At 44.4% G+C, this 21,247-nt stretch overlaps 2 protein-coding genes across 3 annotated transcripts in view; one reads left to right on the top strand and one right to left on the bottom strand.

The window, feature by feature from the left end:
• Positions 1-403: 403 nt before the first annotated feature.
• LOC104408083 (complement component C8 beta chain-like) lies at positions 404-6,729 on the top strand (the record flags this gene model as incomplete). The annotated part of the gene is made up of 5 exons (XM_010017565.1): positions 404-532; positions 1,474-1,637; positions 3,721-3,874; positions 5,111-5,179; positions 6,578-6,729. Coding segments are annotated over 5 exons (668 nt in total), but the record flags the coding sequence as incomplete, so codon positions are not given.
• A 6,415-nt stretch (positions 6,730-13,144) lies between these two features.
• The window catches only part of C8A (complement component 8, alpha polypeptide), a 19,339-nt gene continuing 11,236 nt past the window's right edge, over positions 13,145-21,247 (bottom strand). The window contains exons 8-11 of one of the 2 annotated variants that reach the window (XM_010017563.1): positions 18,763-18,891; positions 18,044-18,213; positions 15,949-16,171; positions 13,145-13,296 (exon numbers count right to left, since the gene is read on the bottom strand). In XM_010017563.1, coding sequence (XP_010015865.1) covers positions 13,145-13,296; positions 15,949-16,171; positions 18,044-18,213; positions 18,763-18,891 — 674 coding nt within the window. The remainder of the gene's footprint in view (positions 13,297-15,948; positions 16,172-18,043; positions 18,214-18,762; positions 18,892-21,247) is intronic. The other variant, XM_010017564.1, reaches the window with a different exon arrangement.

Here is a 21,247-nt window from a genome sequence, read left to right as displayed (position 1 = left end):
AGAAAGGGAGGACAAGTACTGCATGGTTACTCTGAAAAAGCCTGGCCCCTCATGATGGGGATGAGTGGTGGGTAGTCCTCTGTCAAAGATATTTGGTGTTTAAGTCACAGGCCAGGCTCCCACCCATTGCAGCTCTGCATAACCCAGTACAGCTGGGTTAGCAATTAAAAGCCTTCTCTTCCAGCATTTACTTCGTGTTTGCCCTTGGTTTCAGAGTTCTATAAAAGGTAGCGATTTCATTTCATTGTATATGGATCTGTTAAATATCACCAAATAAAGGCTTCTTCAACTCATCTTTTTTTCCCAAAGGAAAAATACTTATCAGCTCCCATTTTCTGTGTACATGGACATAAAACGTCAAACATCTGTATTAAAACACTACAAATTTTGGTGTCTATTTAAGGTTTTTCTCTGAGTGATGTCCAGAAATGTGCACAGCGTGGCTTTAACATTGGTGCAAATATTTACAGTGTCTATCTGAGTCTTGGAATAACTGATGCCAGCTGTAAATCCCTTCTAAAAGAGATTGGAGGTAAGCATGAAACACTTCTGCCATTTAATTTCTAACATTTGTCATAGTGAAAAGAAGATTCTTGTGGTCTTTCCTGCTTAGCAGAGGTGTAGATATCTCAAAGCTTGATTATTTGCTAGGTAGAGAAGAAATATCTGCTCAGTGTCCCAGGGAAAAGCAGGGACAGACCAACCATTACCCACCAGGCTGGTGCTGTGTTACCAATCCACCCACCTCTCAGCAGAACAGCTCTGCATGCCCTTATTTGCACCCATAAAAGCCCAAATGGGGAAAACAGGGAGGTAATGGTGTTGTGGGAGCCTCAGGGGATATACGGGAAGCTGGGGGTGTTGCAGTGGGAGGAGGATGCACCTGAGGGTATACAGAGAACAGGTAGTATTCATGGTGGTGAGGAGCATTGGGCTGTGGAAGGACCTGAAAGCTTATAACCATATGGAGAGAATTTAGGGGCAAGATATAGGGTGCGGGAGAGGAGGGTAGGGGTATTGCTGCAAGGAGGACACAGGATATGCAGCATAGGAAGCCAGGCTTCAGGTGTGAAACACTTAGGGCTTTTTTCTCTCTGAGGCCCATTTTTGCTCTCTTAGTGGGATTGGTCATATACAGGTGTGTGTAGCTGTTAGCTTTTAGCTCAAGATCTTGTATTGGGACTATAAGTATCTTGTCCTAGGAACAAGTTCTTTACTGTGAGGGTGCTGAGGCGCTGGCACAGGGTGCCCAGAGAAGCTGTGGCTGCCCCATCCCTGGCAGTGTTCAAGGCCAGGTTGGACACAGGGGCTTGGAGCAACCTGCTCTAGTGGAAGGTGTCCCTGCCCATGGCAGGGGGTTGCAACTGGGTGAGCTTTAAGGTCCTTTCCAACCCAAACCAGGCTGGGATTCCACTGCAATCCACAAAGACACACCGGAGCAGAGCTGACCACTTCCTGAATGCATTTTTGCAGACAGCACCTCCAAAAAACAGTATGTGGAAGACTTCATTGTCCTCGTTCATGGAGGAGCAAGTGAACACATTGCTGCATTGGCTTACAAAGACCTGCCAACAGCTGCGCTCATGCAGGAGTGGGGAGATGCTGTACAGTACAACCCTGAAATCATAAAGCTTAAGGTACTATACCCAGCACTTCATTCAGCCTCACTTGGCAGAGCAGCTTGGAGAACTCTGTGTTTGAGTAAACAGGATTTAAAGAAAACAGGGAGATTTCTGGGGCACATAAGAGGCACGTATCATGCACATTAGTTTCTCTAAGACTGGGTATTCAGAAAATCAAAGGTGTGATGTGTTGGAAGTATGTGAAGCAAACAGCTTTAACCCTTGTAACCTGTCTGTGCAGATGTGGTCACTTGCTGCCTACCAAGCAGTTCAGACGATCCATCTTCTGCTTTACCAATGTAGCACTTATCAAATGTATATCTGCCAGCATATATTTTTTAAGGACTTCTTTGGTTCTTGTCTTCTGTGAGCACCAGTGACTATTTAGCAACAATTCTCTCTGGTTCAGAAGGTCAGGCAGTTCACCATCCATGCCTGGGTGTTCGTCCAGCTTAGCTAAACCTTAGAAATACAAGTAGGTTTTGAAAAGTGAAGGGGTTTTGATCCTGAAGAGGTTTAGAAATGCAAGGCACTGTGAGAGTAAAAAGCGAGCAGAAGTATGTAGCAATTCTGCTTCATCATTTTTAGTGTCAGAATGAACTCACTCTGAGTGAATAGTACAAAAGTGGGAGAGAACGTCCTTTTAAACAGGAGTTTGAACTGGTAGTGGTGGAAGTTAATTTTATTATTGTGTTGGTTTTCATGGTAAAATTAAATTTTAGGCAACAAATGTATTTGTAAAAGGTGTTTGTTTCTCATAGAAAATTCTGACTTTTCATAAAAAAGAAAAAGATTAATTCCAAAAGAATATGAAGCAAAGCAAAAATCACTTATTTGGAAATACAGCCAGTGCCTGTCTAGCACTTGCTGCAGCAGAGGTGGCTTTCCCAAACCGCTGGTGTGCTGTGGGTTGAGCTTTCCAAAATGCCCTGGGAGGTCTTTGGGCAGGAGACTCAGAACTGCAACCATCTGTGCTAGATGCCATGTACAGAAAATTCTCCCACAAGAAACAGTGATGTTCTTTGTCTTGCCTGGCATCAGTGACCAGACGGCCTGGTGGACTGATGTAATTGGGATTTGGTATCTATAATCCTTCATTTCCATACCAATATCCCTGTGGGGCTTGAAGATCAAAAGTACCAGCAGAGTGTGACTAAATGTCAGCCCAAGAATGCTTAGTTAGGGAAAACTAAAGCAAATCAGTTCATAAATCATCTGCTGAAGGGACTTGGCAGGTCACTCTTAGTGTATTTCCTCATTTGTATGATCTGAATTCAAAAGGCAAAGTATGGATCACATAATTGATGAAGAGAGGATGTACAGCAGGAGGAAATGAGCATTTTTTTATTGAAACACTCTTCTGTTTCTTGTAGCTTGAGCACGCCACTGCCATTAGTGGGTGACTGGCAATATTGAGACCACACTTTAACTTTCCCTTGTTCTCAGGAGTAAAATAGATGAGCAGGTCAAAATCTCCTTGGTCACTACTGCATGTCCACCCCCATATCTTCTTCCACTGACCCCATCTTCAGATGAAGATCACTATCCTCTCCCTTCTGAAGGCAGTGGAAACCCTTATCTTGGCTTCATAAAGAGAGAAATCAGCCATGAAATGCGAGGTGGAGATGGTGAAAGTGCCAATTTGAGTGCCTGTGACCGTGTGCCTCTGGCTGTGCTGTATGGCTGTAGGAGGAATGAAGGAGATTCTTCTTGGTGGGGTTTGGGGGGATCTTTTTGAAATCAGAGTGTGAGAGCCCTCAGGAACCTAAGTTTGAGCAAATCTGATCTAAAAATGTCAGTATCAGGAGAATGGATGAGAAAGGATTTAATGAGACTTCGTTGCCTGTTTGTCAACTAATGGTTGTATTTTGTTATGCGTTTGCAACTGCTTTGGTGTTATAAACCAAGTGGGGATCCCCATGAGTATTCCTGATGTCACCGCCCTGTTGTTTGCAAGGCTTAAGGGATTACTAATGGGAAACCTGGAGCCTGTACCACAAGGCCTTCATTTCCCTCTCCAGCTGTGCCACCAGTGAGCCCTGCGATGCTCACACCATCTTGAACCTGGGTTTGAATACAGGTTCTTCCCTCCCTTTAGGCAGAGCCGCTGTATCAGCTGGTGACTCCAACTGACTTGCCCAACGCAATCACAGTGAAAGAAAACCTGCGACGGGCTCTTGATGAGTTTCAGATGGAGACGAGTTCTTGTCGCTGTGCTCCCTGCCACAGCAATGGCATCCCCCTTCTACAAGGTAGATGGATTTTGCACCTTTTCTCTATGAATGGAATGAGCTGGGAGTTTGTGGGGAGTGAAGAAGCTTGGTGAGTCATCTGCTCCTTAGTTTCTCCTGTCATTTCTTTTTTATCTAAGTTGGTCTGTTTCTTCAGTGCCACCAGTACGTAAAGATGGTAAAGTCCAGGAATGTGTCTGTAAATGGGAGTGACCATCTGTATCAGTTGTGTGGAAGGATTTGTTCCTTCTCAATTATGCATTAGAAAAAAAAGCTTGACATCTTTAAGTCTCCTCCTTTGCTTTCAAGATTGCATCCCTCCTCCTAGAGAAGTGACTACTGTCTCAGCATTAATTAGTGTTTGTAAAAGCATTTTAAAGATGAAAAGCACCACGCAAGTGCCAAGCGCAGTTATCACCATCACCTCCCCCCACTTTCAATAGAAGCTGTCCTCCTTTGTAAGCAGGTTGTGATTTAAAAATGAAGGGGAAAAATAATCAAATTGAATGAAAACTGCACTGCTTAAACAGAGATATAGGATGTGATGAGAGCTGCTAACAAAGGGACCATTTTGTGAAGTGCCTAATTCCAATCTGCATCTGCAAAAGTCCTGATGAGAACCGTTATCATCTAAATGTATCTAATGCAGAAACCATCCTTTCATGTACCAGCTACTTGGTTGTAGCACTTAAAGGATTTGTCTCGTGATTACCCTTATTTAAACAACTTTTTAGGAGCTGAGCCAGGTTAACGACTCATTTAGGATCTTCTCAACAAGAGGTTTTAAATGACCATTTAATTTCCTAAGTGGGAGCTCCCCTTCAGGGTTCTGCTGTGGATGAACATCCTAGCCCTGGGCAGCCAGAGCAGGGTTATGTGGACTTTTCCTCTGCCATAAGGTCAAGCTGGGATGCTCCTGTCCCAGGTGCTCACTCCTGATGCTGCAGTTTGTTCCCTCTCAGCTATACCAAGATAATGTCTCTTGGAGAGGAGCAGAGGGACTGTTTGGTACCCTGGCTTGCTGAATTGCTCCACTGGTGTACTTGAGGAATGCAGCAGCAGGAACACATGGCCAGGAAGGATGTCAGGGTAGTCACAGCTCCCTGCTTTACTGCTGTTTCATACTCTGACCATTGGAGAAAGGTGCTGATATTTCACCCGCTGTCCCTTCCTCAGAAGATGAAGCACCAAAAAGAAATGGGCATCTGGAGGGAGCCATGACCTGAAGTCTCTAATCCCACCATCTCTTACTTTCAGGAACCAAGTGTGAATGCTTGTGTCCCCTTGGCTACAGTGGCACTGCCTGTGAGATAAACGAGAGGAAAGGTAAGAGGGATCCTAGATCCAAGGAGACAGTCCCCAGTGTCCAGGGATGGCAGCTGATGGATGGGGAGTAATGCCCAGCACTGTCTGTCCCCACTATGCCCAGCCCAACTGACAAGGTGTTAGGGTCCTGCAAAGAAGACAGATACTTTGCCTGCCCTCTTCTATATTTCTCTGCACTCGTGAGGAGATGGCTTTATTTTGCAGTGCAGACCTGCATAAACGTGCCTGGCAATTGTATCACAATACAGACTCCTACCTAATTTACAATCTGCGACAAGCCTCAGGTCTCCAACAGTTCTGTTTGTTAAGTTTTTCCCTTTGATACAGCCAGTATGTTGCAAACTGTTTTCCTCCAGATACGCTACCATGCATTTTAATCTTTAAATCTTATTATGTTGTTTAGAAGCATTTACAAATGCTTCTTGGTCACTTTTTTATTGCTGCTGTCTCCCAACTGATGCTCTTAACTCCTTCTAGTTTAGGGTGATCTGTGAATTTAATCATTTTGTTTACTTCGTACAGCTCATTAATTTACATACTAAGTAATACCAGATCTCAGGCACCCAGAGCTCTGGCACCATCCCACAATTTGATGCACTGCATCTATCATTGTGCTTGATTTACAGTCTTTTAGCCAGTATTCATTCTGTATGATTGTGTCATACCTAAGCTAGGCTGAAAAGCATTTTAAGGCAAGATTTCACTAAGCAGAGGGTCAATTTTGTAGGTGTTTCTAAGGAATTCTATGGAACTTTAAACTGTGGAGTCTCTTACACCTTGTTCCAGTCTGCTTACCACACACATAATCGCATCCAACCCTCCCAAAGACTCACATCCATCCACTTGTCAACATGTAACTTCCCTCCTCACTCCCCTTTCCTTCTTTTATGTATTGCCTCCAAGTTCAGCCCCATGACTCTCAGGATTTTGAATTTATGTCACTCACATGCTCAGGGTCCAGAAGAAACAGTGTAATAGGAAAAGCGATGGATAGAAAACTGAATATTCAAGCTGTTGTTCATTGAAGAAGAACGTGCTAACATTTCCCCTAGCACCTCAGAATGTGGCTGACACGAGTTTAGTTGCTGTTTTTCTTGCCTAGCCTTGACTAAGTCAGAGGGAGAAACATGCTACAGGCAAATATAAAGCTAATTGGGTTTTTTCCCCTTGTCATTGCTGTATAAAGTATAGTTTGAACGAACACCAGAAATGCTGAACAGAGAATTAACATCTTTAAAACGATCGCTCATTGTTGTTGACTCAAGTATATTCTTAGTGGTATGGACAGGGGCAGAGCTGTTTGTATTTAAATATGATTCATGGAAGTTGACAGCTATTCCCATGGAAAAAGCTGCTTTATTCTGACAATTCTTTCTGGCTTTGGGTTCTTTTTTCCAGATGCTGCCATTAGTGGAAGCTGGGGTTGCTGGGCCAGCTGGTCTCCATGTTCAGGAGGACAACGAACAAGGAGACGACAGTGCAACAACCCTGCCCCACAGAATGGGGGTTCACCGTGCTCAGGGCCAGATGCTGAGACAGTTACTTGCTAGAGAGAATCATTAGGAACTTACACAGAACTGATGAGCAGTTTGCAGACAGAATGGAAAGATGTCACCTGACTGGATCAACTAAGTTGGCCTCAACCTGTTTATGGGTCTTACCCAAGTGCACTGAAGTTGGAAACGCTTCAGATGATGTTGGGAACTGGATGTGTGTTGTAAATCACAACTTTGGACGTGCTTTGCAGTTGTCCCATGGGACTGAATGTGCTTACTCTTCTTAATAGTTTTACTTTTCTCTGTTTTTATTGCAATGGGCTGAGACAAGCTTTATCTCCTACCTTCTTTGGTAGCTGCATGATTTTAAATTTCACTGTCTTGTTTGTGAGGGTTCCTTTGAGATAAGAAAAGACTCTTTGATCTTACGTGCACCAGAATGTGCACTATTATGCAGCTTCTGTGAAGACAGCTGTGTGATGTGGAGCAAAATACAGCATATTAAAGTCTAAATCTCAACCAGCACAATAGTAGCTAATGTGACACTTAAAGCTGCTGTGCCTCACTACCCCAGTTTCCCAATTTATTGTATTTAACTTCAATTGTCCACTGTATTAGAGATTGTCTTGAAGGAGTGAAAACTGAACTGGGAGGAACAGTCTGGGGACACCAGTGTTAGACTATATAGCAGTTGTACTCCTGCAGCAATGAGCTTCCTCCTGTGCATTGCTTGAAGTAGAACAAACAGACACACTGAGAGTATTGGATATGCCCTGGTGTGCTCGGATACACCGAGGCTCTGGTTCCTTTGGAAGGCAGGGAAGGATAGGGGCATGCCGCTTGGATGGGGAACTGGAAAGCAGCTGCTGCTCCTTCTGCTTCTTGGGGATACTGGAAGGAAGGAGAGATGGCTACACATGCAGGAGGAGCTGCACCCTGACTAGGGGCTGTCACTCCAGGATGCCAGAATCTTCCACTGGGGCAGGATGAGCAGCCAGCTTTTCTGCCATGGCAGAATAGACTGAACATTTTGGAACAAACATCTTTGCACATCCTCTGAGGTCTTCTGCCTTTAGTAGGTGCCTCTGCCCCAAGCAGGTGCATTGGTTTGATCCCGTGAAAGCCTGTATTTCAGCAGCTGCATTGCTAGTCCACTTGGGCTAGGACATCTGAGATGGAGAGAGCTTGCTATGAAAAGACCCAAAAGCGAAGTGAATGGTTTTCCCTTTGTTACTGTCGCTGGAGCTGTGTGTTGCAATCCAGGTCAAACAGAAGAGAGACGTGTAATATTGTGCACTCTTTGAAGACTGACCCGAGCCTGGATCATCTCAGGGACTTTTCCTACGGCTTTGTTGGTGGTTAATGATTTTTTGCAAAGACGTTTGATGGGGCATGATGTAAAATAACCAGCAACAGCTTTGCTCCAGGAGAATGATTCCACCAGTGCAAAGTTGTTCATAAGTATTGTGAGTCTTCTAACATCTGCAAGGTCAAATGCTATTCTGAGGGTTTCTAGCAATGCTGGTGATGATGGGTTGGGACCACCAGTTCCTTTCCTTTCAAGCTGATGCTGTCTAAATGTAACAACTCGGGCTTTCTGACATCTGAACAATGGAACATGCATTTAGTTGTAGCCCTCATGCCGCCTCCACACTTATTGACAAGGTTTCTGTGACAGCTTTAAGAAAGGAAGAGCGCATTGCATATGTAAAAGAAGAGTGCTCTGTACTCATTATGGGCTTCGTAATTGAGCTGCCAACCCAAAACATTTCCGTTATCCACTGTGTAGCTGTGATATCTTTTGTCTGATAGAGGTTTGTCAAAGAGGTTCATTTTCAGTCATGGTCAGTGAGGTCACTGCTTATGTGAAGTGTGTTATTCTTCAGAGATTTCTAAAGGGACACAGTAGAAGCTCTGCAGCAGAGAACCCTGGCCATGGTTCATGGGTACCTGTGAGGACACATATTGCAGGGCTGTTACCTGCCCTTCTTGGGAAGCATAGATGTAATCTGATTAAGGAACTTTCCCAGATGAGTCAAGTGGCTTTGGTAAATCTGACCACCTTTCCTGATCATCAGGCTGGAGTAGGCATGGACACAGAGCCATGGCGCATCTATCCACTGCTGTGGCAACCTCAAATTGGACTGTGGTTCCCACATCAGAAAAGCCCAGGTTTTTTGAAGTGGCAGTGCCCGGGTTTGGATATTTGGGTGGGTTTTTTGGAGGAGAGAAGAGATTTGACAATCACAGAATCATAGAATGATTTGTGTTGGAAGCGACCTTAAAGCTCATCTAGTTCCTACCCCCTGCCATGGGCAGGGGCACCTTCACTAGACGATGTTGCTCAAAGCCCCATCCAATCTTGAAGATCAGCAGGATAGTCTAACTGAAGAATGATTTCAGTAGTGCTTGAATACTGAGCCTAAAGGCTTAGAAGCCTCCCATAAAGGACGTAACTTTATCGTGTCCTTGTGATTTTGTGCTTTGATTCGACTAACTAATGATTTATTATGACCTGGAGGGTAATATAAAATACTGTGCTGAAGCTTTTATTGTTTCATTTTGGTACGCATTAAATTTTGGTACTATCTTTTACTGGTGTTTCTAACTTCACCTTTCTGTGTAAGCTTAGATTAATAACCCACACATGAAAACGGGAAAGCAGCAGGCAGGTTGCGTGCATGTTCTGCACTGGCTGTGCTGTTCTAGCCTGTTTCTCTGGTTAAGCCACTTGTGACAATGGGCTTTACTACATCCCATGTTGTGTTCTCACATAATGAAAAGAAATATAGTAATTTCCCAAAAAAAGAAACACAGGAAACATGGAGAAGCTGTATTTTCTTCACCTCCCTGCTTGAAGACATTGCAGCTGTGATTTATGTTGGATCTGGTCAACATGACTCAGGAAACTCTCGAAAGAGTATTTTAGGTAAGTTGTAATTGTCACATCCAGCTCTCCCAGGACAAAAACTACTTGTCTCTCGCAGCCTCTAACATCTCCATCAGGAGTGGCTAAATCAGACTGGTTTCCAGCCTGGATTCACATGCTCCCTGTCTTTTCATATCACGTAGACACTTTACATTTACCTTTGAGGCTGGAATATGATCTAAGCTGCGGCTGGGGACTTGCAAACCTGGTGGTAGCTGTAGTATTGCTAAACTCCTTTATCATGCTCCTGTTTCTCTTGCTATCAGATGCATATAGTTGTTCCTCCCCGGGTTCTCACCCAGGAGAGATTTTCTTGAAAGACCCAGCAAGTCCATGCAGAGGTGTTAACAGTCCCCAGATTTCCAGCTCCTAGTTCTTCTACTTTGATGGCTAAAGAGCCCAGCGAGCACCCAAGATAACTGCCAGATTTCAGGTCAAATTATGCCTGTAGATCTGTCATCTTCTATATCTTATTTTACCACCCCCCTGCTTTTCTAAATGAACACAACTAGAAAGTAAGACTAATTATTACCATTATAAACATGTATTTTTACTTATTTGTAATGCAGCATTAAAAGTCCCACTGTGTTGGGTGTGATGGAGCAGCACAGCAAACACCAGTCCCTCCCCAAACTCTCCAGAACATGGCATTTTTTTTGTTTCAGGTTTTTGAGGTAGGATTCAATGTTTTGTATCTTCCTGTGTCTCTGCATTACACTGTGTAAAATGGAAGGCAATAATTTCTGAGCTGCTTCTGCTGGGGAATTTTTGCCTGCTCTAAAATCACAGGCTCAAAGGGATGCAGGCGCTTGGGTAGTCAGCGTGACATTGACCCCGAGGTAGAAAACAGCTCTGTCTCAAGCGCTGCCCTTATCTACTCTTCTGTTAGCTGGTTATCTGGAGGCTGCACCTTGCCACCTCAGGTGTATTGTCATCAATCATTTGCTATTTTCTTTTGCGTACTGGTTCCTCTCTGCCCTTCCTTTGTTAATAACCCAGTTTGCCTATATCCATAAAAATATCTGATTGTGATACCATTTATCCAAAGCACCATACATCCATCATGTACTTATGAGCGAGATAAACAAGGTCTCCTGGGAAATATGCCGCAAGAAATATATAGGATAAATAACTATATCAAATGTATGTCAGCGTGCAAGAGGGGAAAATCCATTCATTAAAACCAGGGTGGAAATGCAGTGTTTTATTGTACCCTCCAAGCTTTTAGTTTAAGTAAGAAACGCACGTTTTTGCTGCTTATCTCATCTAGCACAACTCTCTATATATTAGCTGCTTTGACTGGCATTGTAAATGTGTAATTGCTCATAATCTGTTTTTCTTTCCTCCCAGACCTTACAGGCAGCTTCTTCCTTTCTTTTGACTTCAGCTTCACTGCTCCCGAGTTTCATACATGTGGATGCCTGAGCCCTGGGTGCGGCAGCGGACTGGAGTGGGAGGACAGGGGCTGCTTCTGAGCTGCCTTTGGAAGCTTTTGAAGGAAACCTTTGGGTTTGTATTTCATTCCCCTGGGTGGGGAGGTGAACAGTGAGAATGCACAACTGCAGGTAAATCCCAGGTTTTTTTGCTCTTATTTTTATGTGCTTCTTGGTGGTATTTCACATGCAGTTTCTTTAATCATTTGGATTTGGTTTTTGTGGTTCCGCAGCCTGTGATCGATCCTTCTAGAAATGGCTCTAAAAGCTGAGGATGCAGGTTGCCTTCCTGCAGGCCCCGTCTCTCCCCAGTCTGCAAGGCATCAGATCATTCTGTTCATTAATTTCTTCCCTCTGGTCCCAAAAGGAGCATACTCAGCTTTCTAACTGAGGTGACTTTATACTCATTTACTTTCAATCATTGCCCTGAGTCCTAAGCAGTCAGTGTAAAGGTAAGAATTGCCTATGAGCCAAACTGGTCCTTGGTGCAAGAGCACTGCATAATGTTTCTACATAACCTGCCAGCCCAACGTCAAACAGCATTGATAAAACCACCGATGGGAGAACTTTCGATCCTTCATTTCACATTTGGGATGTCTAAATCATACCAATATATGGGTGCTTCGTGCTGCTGCATTTTCCCAACATAGAAGGCATCAGATTCAAGCCCTTGGGAGCTAATTCATCTCTAGGTGACTTATCACCTTTACCTGGAAAAGCAAAGTTGGCAAAAAGGCCACAGCTCTGCCACTCACTATATGGATTTTTCACAGAACAATTCCATCTCAGTGTTGAGGACAACATGGTTTTGTTGTTTCTTTAAACAAAACCAGCCCATAGTTTCATTTTCAAGCAGAAGTGGTGAAAACGTCATCCTTTGGCAAACATGCACACTAAAGAAAATATGGGACCAGATCTTCAGGTAGCATAAATCAGCTGTGGCAAAGGAGCAACACTGATTTACATCAGCTAAGTGTCAGACTCTAAATCACCGCAGACACGCTGTTGAAAAACAAGCATTTCCAAGAAGCAGAGCTATAGCTGAGCAATTTCTTTCACTAAACCATGATTCCTTTCTACTCCCTCTTCCCATTCACATGTATATAGAAGTGCCCCTTTGTGCTTTGAGGTTTTGTTGCTGTTGTTGTTTTTCATAATGCCTGATTCCTTCTCAGGGCTTTTTTTCCCCTGCTTTCCTTGTAATGAAAAGCACACTGAAATGAAGTGCCATTTGCCTTCCGTCCATCCCAGGTTTTTGTTGCAGTTCATTAATAAGAGGGAGCTGTGGGCTCTCACGGCAGTCTCTGGACACAGTTCAATACTGTGTGTATTCTTGTGCTAAGATTTACATCTTACGTTCAAAAAAGCCCCTTAAATCAAGCAGCCTGTTAGCATCTTCTCCTGCTCTGGGTGCCTGGGAGATAAAATGCCTGTGTCCTAATAGTCAATTCATCACTGATTTTAAAGAGGACTACCCTTTGCTCTTTTTTGTGAACATCCTCTGCCAAATGGTTGTGTTCAAGCCTCTCTTTTTTGATTTATTTAAGATTCTTCATCAGTTTGGGTGCACATTTTGCAGTGATATTCAGCATCTTTAGGTTTAAGCCTCCTCCCATGCAGATCACCATATGGCTTTTCTGCAAACGCAGCCCTGGCCAATATGCTGGACTTAAAAACGTGACAGTGTCAACTTACAAAAGTTTCATGGTGCATATGTCAATACCAACTGCATGGAAATGCAAGGATCATGAGCTTTTAATGTGTTTTCCAAAGACAAATATAAATATTCCTACAAATCAAGCTTACTTATGCAAACACTTCCAGTAAATTTATTTCATGACAGGGTCACACAGCAGCAAAACCACTCGTGTGGATTCTCCACCACCTCCTGTATCAGAGCCACTGTGAACTGGTGAGGCTCCCATCACGGCTTGGCATTCAGGCAGCTGGAGCAATTGGTCTGGTTCTATACACTGAATCCAGCGTGTCTCCATACATACAGAAACGCAGTACTGGACAATTCTTTTCCCCCAGGGTAAATCCATTGCGGGATCATGCCCAGCACAGACTCCAGACTGGTCTCAATCTGTGTGGAACAATGTGGTTTTCAGCAGGCTTTGCTCTGCAGGTTGCTCCCCATGCAGGGCTCCCCACCATGCTGTGGGGCCGGGTTGTTGCAGTGCCGGCTGCGCTGCACTGTGCCTGACTGACAGGGAGTCCAGCCTGACCAGCAGCTCCAGCGCCCGTCTGTCTTGCTGTCTGTAAACACATTAAAAAAGGGGGGAAACCCCAAGTATTTAGGTCTGAAGTGCAGTGACATATGAAGACAGGCTGAGAAAGTTGGGGTTGTTCAGCCTAGAGAAGAGAAGCTGTGTGGAGACCTCATAGCAGCCTTCCAGTGTCTGAAGGGGGCCTACAAGGATGCTGGGGAGGGACTCTTCATTAGGGACTCTAGTGGTAGGACAAGGGGTAATGGCTTTAAACTTAAACAGGGGAACTTTAGGTTAGATCTAAGGAAGAAGTTCTTCACAGTGAGGGTGCTGAGGCAGTGGAATAGGTTGCCCAAGGAAGTTGTGAATGCTCCAACCCTGGAGGTGTTCAAGGCCAGGCTGGGCAGAGCCTTGGGTGACATAGTTTAGTGTGTGGTGTCCCTGCTCATGGCAGGGGGGTTGGAACTGGATGACCTTGGGGTCCTTTCCAACCCTAACTATTCAGTGATTCTATGATTCTATGACATGCTCTGGGTGGGAGCAGCGGAGGAGGAGTGAGCTGAGTGCCACTGGCAGCTAGTGATTTGAGCAAGACTCCCTGGTCCATCCCCGCCATGCCCAGCACATGGATGGCTGTGAGATCAAGGCAGGGAAAAGGAAGCAGCATCACCTTCTTCAGACACCAATGTCTGTTTCTTCTTTGCTTGTCTGAAAGGTTGTGGCTTGGCTTTCCTTTCCCAAAGGGCAACTGACAGCTCTTTGTGCACTTTCTCACCCTGACCAAGGCAAAGGGATAAAAAGTCTCCTAATGCCATAGAATCACAGAATGGTTTGGGTTGGAAGGGACCTTAAAGCTTATCTAGTTCCAACCCCCTGCCATGGGCAGTGACACCTTTCACTAGACCAGGCTGTGTCGTGAAAAGTGCCCATTCTTTTTGAGATGGGTCATTTCAAGGCTTTTTCATTACAGTACAGACTGAGTTGTCAGGAGTGTTCGATACTATGGATTATGGCAGTGCTCCTGAATGATGAGAATGCTTGATGGCTGTCATTTACTGTCATTTTTTATTTACTCAACCAGCCTTCATGCCTGGCTCAGGCAATTTATTAATCCAGACAGAGCAAATGGATGTGTGTGCTCTTACTTTGTGCTGGGTGGAAAGCTGGGTTTCGCAACTGGTGTAACATTATGCTTTAAAAAAACCCTAGGTTTGGTGTTAAATGAGTTTTGGAACTAAAGATTTGATACTCAAAATTGCCCATGAGTTGTGTGAGAGTGTGTCTGTCCCTGCTGTTAGTAAAATCAGGGAGCACAGGGTCTGGCCGCTTCGGTAGGGCTGCTTTGGGGCAGCTCCTCATCTAAGGCAGATTCCTTGGAGTTGGAGACCACTCAAAGCACCTGATATTATTGACTAAACCCACTTTGCAGTCACTGAAGCCATGCATTTGAGTTCAGCTTCATAAACCATCTACCCATCTGCTCTGAGTCCTTATCTCATCACAGCTTTGATTTTCCAGTGGTGAGACCTCGGTTTTGAGCACATGGTTGAAGGTCTGGAGCTCTGCCTGGTGGAACTGCTCTGAAGATGGATTTTTCTGCCAGCTTCATGTGCTGAGATTTGGAATTTTTTTGTTATCATGGACAAAAATATCCAGAAAGAACTGTGCCATTTTTAAAAATAAGAAAGTATGATTCAGGGTTGGCTTTTTTTGCCACCCATTTAATTTCTTTAGGATAGTATATAAAGTGATAAAGAAAACATGAATACACGCCTGTCACTTCGGAAAAACACTCTTTTTTTCTCCCTAAAATAGATACTTCCCTCTAGTTACAATGTTTCCTGGGAGGCAGTGTGGGAAATCTGGCAATGTGGCATTTTGTTAGTAAAAGAGCATTTTTGGTGGCACGTTGCTTGAACACCAAGTCCCAGTCGCTTAGCTTGACCCTTTCAGCCTCCCTTCCCTCCCTGCCCATCAAAAGGCCTGTGGGCAATGTGGGCAGCTGGGCTTTGCCAGGGTGCTGCTACTACACCCCACCTCAGCTCTTTGGAATATATCAGTAAGTCTCCAGCTATTAAATATATCCTTATTTCCAGTGATTTATTTGTAATAATCACCTGAGCTGCTAATTTCAGTCTCTTGCAGGGCTTAGGATAGAGGGGTGAAACACCTCACCTATGCAGACAGGGTGAGAGAGTTGGGGTTGTTCAACCTGGAGAAGAGAATGCTCTGAAGAGACCTTGCTGTGGCCTTTCAGTTCTTAAAATTGGCCTATAAGAAAGATAGTTAGAGACTTTTTAGCAGGGCCTGTTGTGGTAGGGTGAGAGGTGATGGTTTTAAACTAAAAGAGGGGAGATTCAGGCTGGATGTGAGGAAGAAATGTTTTACAATGAGGGCGGCAAAACACTGGCACAGGCTGCCCAGAGAGGTGGTGGATGTGCCATCCCTGGAGACATTCAAGATGGTTCTGGGCAACTGGATCTAGTTGAAGATGTCCCTGCTCACTGCAGGGGGGTTGGACTGGATGAGCTTTGAAGGTCCCTTCCAACCCAATCCATTCTCTTGTGTAGCAGCAAAGGCAATACAGAAGTGAAGACTTGATTGATGCATGGATGCAAAGAGGGGTTGGTTAACCATGGAGAGAAAACTCCTGTCCCTTGCTGCCTTTAGCCCTCCCCTGCTGTGGGCATATGCATCTTACCTTGGCGCTTAGTCTGCTCACAGGCAGGGCCTCTGTAACCTGGTCGACACTGGCAGAAACACGTGTCTCCCACCAGAACAGGTTCACCATTGTTCTGGCATGGTCCACAGCGGCAGGCGTTGAACTCCAACAAGTAATCATCCAAAGCCCGTTTCAGGTTTTGCCGCTTGGTTTCCATGTGGCCGAGGTTGCTCCTACGGAGAATTTCATGGATGGGCTGCAGCTGCATAGGATGGAGATAAATAGCATGGAGACAATTTCAGCTGGGCATTAACTGAGATGCTACCATGCCATAGGCAGAGAGCTGTAACATTGCTGGGTAAACTCAGGGCTCAAAAAAACCCCATTTGTCTTCCTTGACAGCTCCATGTACATCATCCAAATGTGTTGCTAGGACTGATGGGCATCAGAGAGAAACCACTGTTCCAAAACCTTCCTCGTCTTAGAGGTTTGTGCAGGATTGGCTTTTCTGGACGTGCTTTGGAGTTTCGGTGTGGATTCAAATGATAAATTAAAGCACCCCAGTAAGCCAATTTTTTGATTGCTTTCTTAGTGCTGTCACGATCCCAGGGATTCTTGAATGCTTTTTGACTTTATGAATCAAAATGTTTTGGTAAGAGCTTTTTGGGTATTGTCAAAAACTAATGCCAGCCTACCACTATGGTTACCAGATTGAGAAGCATCCAGTAAATGCTGAGCATGGAGAATTTTGCCTACATACTTTTTGTCCTTCAGTACAGCGAAACAATATTGTGCCATCTACAGCTTTAAGAATATATGCTCATAATATTTACAGCAGCAAAGTCTAGTTCTTATATACTATTCAGCAAAAATAGTCCAGTTTGGGCAACTGTAATTATAATTTACCCAACTGAATATTAATATTAGACTGAATATTAAAGCTAAAAGCTCAGGGCTGGTCTGAAAACACATAGTTACATTTACCCATCCATGCATCTGTGCAAACACTGTGTGTCTTGGCTAGGCATTGGTGGAAACTGGTCTCAGAGAGGAGCTGGGCATCATCTCGTTGTGCAAGATGTAGTGAGAGAGATTTTTGGGGCTTTGGGAAGAGCTCTTAGACAAATTTGCACAAGCCTGTTTAACAAACGAGAGGGAGCTGCTGATAAGAGCTGCTGAAGTGGACATGAGCGCTTATCGACAGCTCCTGTTGCAGAGTGACTGCTGAGCTCCAGAGCAGCCAACAGAGAGGTCAGCACATGGTTTACTGGAAAACTGCAATAACTTTTGCCCAGAATTGATGGGAACTTGTGCAGAAAGGTGAATAACCTGCATCTGGAACTGAAAGCACTGCTACCTTATCGGGGCTTTCTGACAGTGAGGTGCTGCCCAGGAAGGTTTGCAGAGTCCTTGCCCCACCAATAACACAGATAATGGCTGATTCCCTTTTCCTTTCTCCCACCCTCTGTCAGAGCCAGGATTGGGTGTGCTTTCAGGCAAAGATGGGAGGGATAGAAGTGGCAGCGCGTCCCCTGCACCCCACAGCTGCACACCTGGAGCAGACTAGCAGTTGTAGCATCTTGGGGTAGATGTGGTATGCCTGACCACAGCCAAGGAGTTGTGCCCAGCTCCTCACACCGCTGCAGTCTCTAGTCCTAGATGGTTTGTTTGTCATTTGTTTGTTCTTCTGTTTCCCTTTCCATCCTCTCTGCTTGCACCTATCTCCTCCTCATCTGTAGGATGCTTCAGAGATCTTTGCCCTTTGGGGGGGCAAAACTCCTTCCCCAGCCTGCTGTGAGTCCCCTGCTTGTAAAGGAGGGCAGACGGCATCAAGGGGAATAATAAGGATGAATGCAACCTCTGAGAGCCATTCATTGGGAAGCTGTTTGGGAACACATCAAAAACTTAACTCGGCACTAATCCAGCATTAAGCTCCTTGTCAGTCTCCCTGTGGATGCAGTCAGTGGGAGATGTACTCCCCATTGTGAAATGAATAAGAGGTTACCAGATCAGTGGCCCATTACATTTAATCTTGTTCTGTGATGGGATCACAATAAAAATACGAAATGATCTGCTCGGCTACACTTTCATTCCTTATAGTGGCAGAGTTTCTTCAACTGCAGAAAAGCCTTACCTCAAAATCAATAACAGCAGGATTATATTTTAATGACCTTCCCCAGTGACGGTACATATTGCCATCCCAACTATTTAAGAGTCCTCCGCTGTAACTGGTATCTCCACCTCTAATCCGGGGAATAATATCTTCCACAACTGCACTGTTGCTCTCAGCATCTGAAAAGTTAAATTACAGCCATATTATTTAGTTATCATTTCCACACATAGACTAGAAACTGCTTAATGGAGGAGAGATCAATTGTGCAAGGGGCTGTCAGAGAGCAGCACTGATGCTGCCTCCTGGAATCAATGGGAGCTCTGGGGCCGTCTATAGCTGGTTAAGTAATTTACAATTCTCAAGCTTCATAGCCTCTTCGAGCACTTTTTATAGTCAGTTTTAACTTATTTAATAGTTGCCACGTTGCCCTTATCATCCATGCCCAGTCTGTCACGGCTACAGGGACTGCGACTTTCCAGCCACCCTGCTGCCTCTGTTTACATGCATTTCTAATCCAGGTATTGCTACCTTAATTCCTTCTCTTTCAAGAGCAATCAGGACTCTTGAAGACTTGATCCCAAAGTCGCTTTGATCCCATGACTGGGCCTGAGCCATGGCTGAGGATGGCACCAGAGCTTCCTTCTTTGTGCCCTTGTGTTACCATACTTGAATCTCCATACCTAAGTGATCAAAAGAAGTGATACAAGATGCTTTGACAGACATCTGCCCTGCTACCATACCCGTTCTCAGAAATCCTTTCTTTTCACAGTCAGAGGATGACACAGATGCTCCCAAATGCACTTTACTTATGCTGTCTGTAAGGCCGATTGACCAGCCCATGCAGGCACTTATCTCTTCAGCACTGATGTCTGCAAAACAGAAAGGAAATCAGTGAAATCAGTGGCTCATTCTGAGTGGAAGGATACCAGTCTTCCTATTTGGGTTCTTTTTTTGTTCTTTCTATCAGCAAAGAAAATATTTGTTTATCTGCATGGCCTGTTTTTCAAAGTCAAGAGCTGTGCTGGGCAGAGGACAGGCTTTAGTCTTGCAGTGGAAAAGCCAGTGTTTAATTGGGGTATATTGGATCCATTGCATAATACATGAATAAGGAAGTGTCCTTACTGTAAAAATTGTTTCCCTAGAAAGTATTAGGAGAAAGACATGAACACAAGGCTTCAGGCATGGGCGGCATAGTTTAGTGTGTGGTGTCCCTGCTCATGGCAGGGGGGTTGGAACTAGATGATCTTAAGGTCCTTTCCAACCCTAACTATTCTATGCTTCTATGTATTTCCTTATTTGGTCTATTTGTTTCAAAATAGAACTTTTTTTAATTGTTACTTTAAAGACTTATTCACAATTAAGATAAAGCTGGGAACAGCAGCTGAACTTGATACAGATCCTCACTGATTTTCCTAAATTTAGGATCTGACCCATGTATTAGTGCCTTAAGTAGCTTCTCAACTAGCAACTTGCAATAGGTTGCTGTCTGTTGAGAGCTCCCAAAGCCTTCCTGCCTGCTGCTGGGCTGCTGCTGCCAGCACTGCCACATATATCATGAAAATATGTGACTGGAGACCCATGAAGCAACTGCAGAGGGGAGAAGGGAACTAATGAGGTGGTTTCACCAAGGTAAGCAATGTGCATATTTCATACAGCCTGGGTTTATGTACACACTTCAGTGTGCTGCAAATATAAGGCTGTCTTCTTCAATAGTTAAAAAAATCCATTGATTTCAATAAATACAGGTATTGTAAGTAATAGGTAACTTTTATACTGCTGTTCTTGTCAGAGGACCTTAAAGTGTTTTACAAAGCAGCCCAGTGATCAATACCACAGTATTGAAAGGAAGACACAGAGGTCATCGGGATTTGTGCATCATGGCTTAATGGTCTAAGGATTGAACCTCCAGGAAGCCCCAGTGTGAAGTATTGTCTGCTGAACTACCCCAGCACTGGGGAGCAGTGTCTTGCATTGCTTATGTTTCAAATACTGGTAAAACACCCATAGCTCTGGTTTTGCTCCCTTCTGCACACCCTGCAGAAGAGGCTGGTTGGAGCCATGTGAGGCATGGATCTGCTTGTTGGCTTTGTGGGTCCCAACCAGCGGAGGTGCTCAGCATCCTGAGAAAGGGGCTGCAAGTCTTGGATTCAAACTGGTGGGAGCTGAAGCATGTTCAAGACTTCAGGGGGAATTACATCCCATTGCAAAACTGGGCTCTTGAGAAAGATTAAATGTGTAGCACTCAATTATTGGTACTAAACTGTTCAACAGTTGTAAACACAGTGGGTAAAGTTCATTCACCCAAAGCAACATGAGGGGTTGCTTATCTTGGTGGTGGAATGGCATAAAATTAAACTTGAGGAACACCCTGATTAATTGATTTGCCATGGTTCCCGTTGAGTAATTATGTTCAGTGAGGGTCTGTCAATACAATTTGCTATTGGTTGCAGCAAGATCGTGTCTTGATAAATGAAAAGTGGTTATCACTGCAAAAGAGTGGCCATAGAAAATATTGGCACTTGAGGGGGGAGCCCTGGTAGGGTTTTTCATATGATATAATTTGTGATAGTTAAATGTACTCGACTGATAAGATTTACTGCTGCATTTTGAATTAATCAGAATATATGAACTCTCTCTAATTTACTCTGCGCGTAATGTTTCTCCCATAAATGTTCTTGTAATGTGTGAACACATTATACTGTTTTCTGCTAAATAATAGAACCATAACAATCTATTTTAAAAACAAGTAATGAAAAATATTGATGGCAGAGGAACGAGGGACCTCATTCTGACATATGTATTTATTTCACGCATGACCACATCCATGCAAGCCCTTGCAGCTTGGAAGCTAGAAATGGGCCTGGCAGCAAAACAGCAGTCCTAAGCTCTGCACCACTGAGTTGTGGCCTGTTCCTGGGTATCTAAACCCAGAAGGTGACTTCATTTTCATGCTTAAAGTCCAGCTTATGTCTAAAGTCCAGCTTATGTCTACGCTTAGCTAGATACTCAGCAGCTGCCCAAGCTGTCTCTTGTTTAGGGAGGACTCAGCCTAGGGATCGTTTTCCTGGGCATGTGCTTTAACCACTGGTCTGTAAGAAAGGAGTGCTTTCTCTTCCAGAGCATTCAACACATAGACTTATGGGTTTTGGTGGGCTCTCAGGAAGCAGTGGTTGATCCAAAGCAGGTGCCATGCTTCTCAGCCCTGGTACAGGTCCAGGCATATCC

Source organism: Nestor notabilis, unplaced genomic scaffold, assembly GCF_000696875.1.
Source record: "Nestor notabilis isolate BGI_N333 unplaced genomic scaffold, ASM69687v1 scaffold2797, whole genome shotgun sequence".
NCBI classification, from domain to species: Eukaryota; Metazoa; Chordata; class Aves; order Psittaciformes; family Psittacidae; genus Nestor; species Nestor notabilis.
The sequence above is the reverse complement of the archived record's forward strand: the minus strand, read 5'-3'. Positions and strand labels throughout refer to the sequence as shown.